Below are 3,243 nucleotides of genomic sequence, written 5' to 3'. Positions count from 1 at the left end.
GAGTCTTGCTCTGTTGCCCAGGCTGGAGGGCAGTGGCACAATCTCAGCTCACTGCAACCTCTGCCTCTAGGGTTCAAGTGTTTCTCCTGCCTCAGCCTCCCAAGTAACTGGGATTACAGGCATTTGCCACCATGCTTGGCTAATTTTTGCTTTTTTTTTTAAGTAGAGATGGGTTTTCACCATGTTGGCCGGGCTGGTCTTCAGCTCTTGACCTCAGGTGATCCACCCGCTTTGGCCTCCCAAAGTTCTGGGATTACAGATGTGAGTCACCATGCCTGGACAGAAAAAGGTAATTTCTTTTTTTTGCTTTGCCCCTCTCTAATGCCATGGAGCTGGGGTAATTTGATACGATTTAGAGGTAAAGGTGAGTCCACACATGTATGCCACAGCATCAAGAATAAGTGGAGGGAGAACATTTCAGGCATTTGTTATTTAATTCAACTTTATTTTAACTTCTATGGATTGTGAAAAAGTCTAGTTGGGCCAACAAGCCAGTTTTCATTTCCCCCCAAATTCCGAAGCAGAAAAGGAGTTAAAAAAAAAACTTTAATAATATTAAAATTAAACCAATAGACTTTATTTTAAATAAAAACAACTTATTAAAAATGTATCACTCACAGCTTCCTGGATTATCAGCCCACCTATCCTCTCTGCCTTCCTTTCTGTCTTCCTGGCTCCCTTCCTTCTTTCTCTCTTTTATTCCTTCCTCCCTCCTCTCTCTTATCTTCTGTAAATTTTTACTGAGGTCTTTGGGATGCAAAGAATAAAAGGCATGGCCTCTGCCTTGAAGAAGCTTATGGAGTGACAGATTTGCAAACATTTAAAATACTATGTGATAGTTAATAAAATGGAGGTAGATACAAAATGCAGTGAGAGTATGATGGCATCTGAGTAAGTCAGGAATTTAAAGGGAGCATAGATATTTGCAAGGTGAATGAGTTGGGGGAACATTTTGGCAAAGGGAGAAGCATGTGATGAAGGCGTCTATGTACTGGGCAGACTTCTTTTTCTCATTGAATTAAGGAAATGTCTATATCATAGCCCAGACGGCGAAGCTACTATTCATCTCAGATGTTTCATAAACTTCAAAGATGAAATTTATGCCACAATAAAGTTCCTTTATATATATAATTTCTTGGATTTATAAGTGCTTTTATAAAGTTGCCGTGTTATGTGGTGCTTGACTCACAGGAGATGCTGCTGTTCTCGTGCTCTTCCTGCATCCAAAGACTAGTGCCCAACCCACAAGAACTAAGTGTATTGAATTTCGGTGGGTAATAAAGGGTTCTAGTGTAGCCTGTTGAATACTTAATGACAAAATCCAATTTTTAGGTTTAAAAGGATTCTCTAATTGTATTTTTAGCAATATCCCTGTTCTCAGCTTTATTGAGGTATAATTGACAAATAAAATTGTATCTACTTAAAGTGTACAACATGTGGATTTGATCGTAAAAAGCCACAGTGCATTCTGGGTGGCAAACTCGATTTTAAATGTTTATCAAATAGCGAATGCTTTTATGATAAATATATTGTGATAAAATGTGATGTGTCTTTAAAAAAATCGGGTAACATAAGAAAATCTCACCCATCAACTAGTTTCAGAGCACACAAGTACCTTGCTAATTTACAAATCTGTTCTCCCTTGTAAGATGTGCTAAGTCTTCGTATTTTCTTCTTTGCCTCTCTAGCATACATTCCTACTCCAATCTACTTTGGAGCAGTCATTGACACCACCTGCATGCTCTGGCAACAGGAGTGTGGCGTGCAGGGTTCTTGCTGGGAGTACAACGTGACGTCGTTTCGTTTTGTGTATTTTGGTTTGGCGGCCGGCCTCAAATTCGTTGGCTTTATTTTTATTTTTCTGGCCTGGTACTCCATAAAATACAAGGAGGATGGACTCCAGAGGCGGAGGTGGAGAGAATTCCCCCTGAGCACCGTGAGTGAGAGAGTGGGCCACCCCGACAGTGCCCGGACTAGATCTTGCCCAGCTTTCAGCACCCAGGGAGAATTCCACGAAGAGACTGGTCTGCAAAAAGGGATCCAGTGCGCAGCACAGACCTACCCGGGGCCCTTCCCAGAAGCAATAAGTTCCGCTGCGGACCCGGGGCTGGAAGAGAGCCCAGCTGCCCTGGAGCCGCCCTCCTGAAGCTTGAAAATGGAAGAATTTAGTTTTGTTGGTTGAGTTGAAAATGGCGACTTGAGAAACAACCGTGCCTTCTTTTCTTTATTTCTTTTTTTAACCTCTACAGACACAGTCCTCAAATCAACAAAACTCAGAAACACAGCCGCTATTCATTGAGGGCTGGATACCTCAACAAGACTGAGAGCCTTTGCCCGCTTCTCTCCAAGAAGGAGACGTTCAGCTAGATTTGTTCCCGTTTCCGTTGTGTTAATTTAAAGCTCATGCTCCCCTGCGGTATAGGCTGAGGTACACGGTTAACAAAATCATGGGAAGGGGAATGGCGGTGCATATCATTAACTAACACTCCACACAAAGGTGAGCTTGCCCAGGACTTGGCATTTCCAAATCAAAGTTTTTAGATATGAACACCTACTGTGAGTTCTGCTACAAAGCACAAATGAATTTGTCTCAACTATGCAATTTGATTGGAAAAATATATGTGCAGCATGTTACGTTTACTTTCACAGAATAAAGCAGATATGTTTCTGAAAAGAGGAAGCTGAACTTTCCATCCAGTACTGTTAATAGCATTTTAAGCCATAGCAGAGTTATAAATCAGGTCGAATTTGTCAGATGCTTCAAAGGAACCATAGGCATAGTGTGATAGAAGGAACAGCTACTTCAGGTCAGAGGACACATTCTCTTTTAGCCTGCCTGCCCCATCCTAAGATAAAGAGGCTGCTGAATCATAAATCTGATAGCTTAAATATCAACTCCAGTATTCTTTTGTAAGGGGCTTTAAAACTAGTGTACTAAACAATATGGCTAGAAACTGTAATTTGAAATGCATAATAAGGAAAGAAAATGACAGCTTTCTCATCCAAGAAAATTGTTGCAGAAATTTTCTTTAGCTCTACGGGCCCACGAAGTCACTGGGAAAAGTCCCACCTGAGTATTTTAGTTATATCTTGAAAGCACTGGCAAATCTGTGTGGTTTTCTTTTTTTCTGGATGGAAAATTGCTGTGGTTGTTCCTGAAAATGAGTACTTATATCAGGAAATCTGTGCCTGGGATATGAAAATCACTTTGAATACAGGAGGAGGGAGATCTGTGTTCTGGAA

At 41.1% G+C, this 3,243-nt stretch overlaps 1 protein-coding gene across 2 annotated transcripts in view; it reads left to right on the top strand.

Annotated features, from left to right (window-relative positions):
• The window catches only part of SLCO5A1 (solute carrier organic anion transporter family, member 5A1), a 159,343-nt gene extending 156,663 nt beyond the window's left edge, over nucleotides 1–2,680 (top strand). For both annotated transcript variants that reach the window (XM_011940924.1, XM_011940925.1), the window contains one exon: nucleotides 1,689–2,680. In XM_011940924.1, the coding sequence (XP_011796314.1) occupies nucleotides 1,689–2,146 (458 nt within the window). In that variant the 3' untranslated portion in view covers nucleotides 2,147–2,680. The remainder of the gene's footprint in view (nucleotides 1–1,688) is intronic.
• Nucleotides 2,681–3,243: the final 563 nt, after the last annotated feature.

Source organism: Colobus angolensis, unplaced genomic scaffold, assembly GCF_000951035.1.
Source record: "Colobus angolensis palliatus isolate OR3802 unplaced genomic scaffold, Cang.pa_1.0 Scaffold194, whole genome shotgun sequence".
NCBI lineage: Eukaryota > Metazoa > Chordata > Mammalia > Primates > Cercopithecidae > Colobus > Colobus angolensis.
This window is presented reverse-complemented; position numbering and strand designations above follow the sequence as displayed.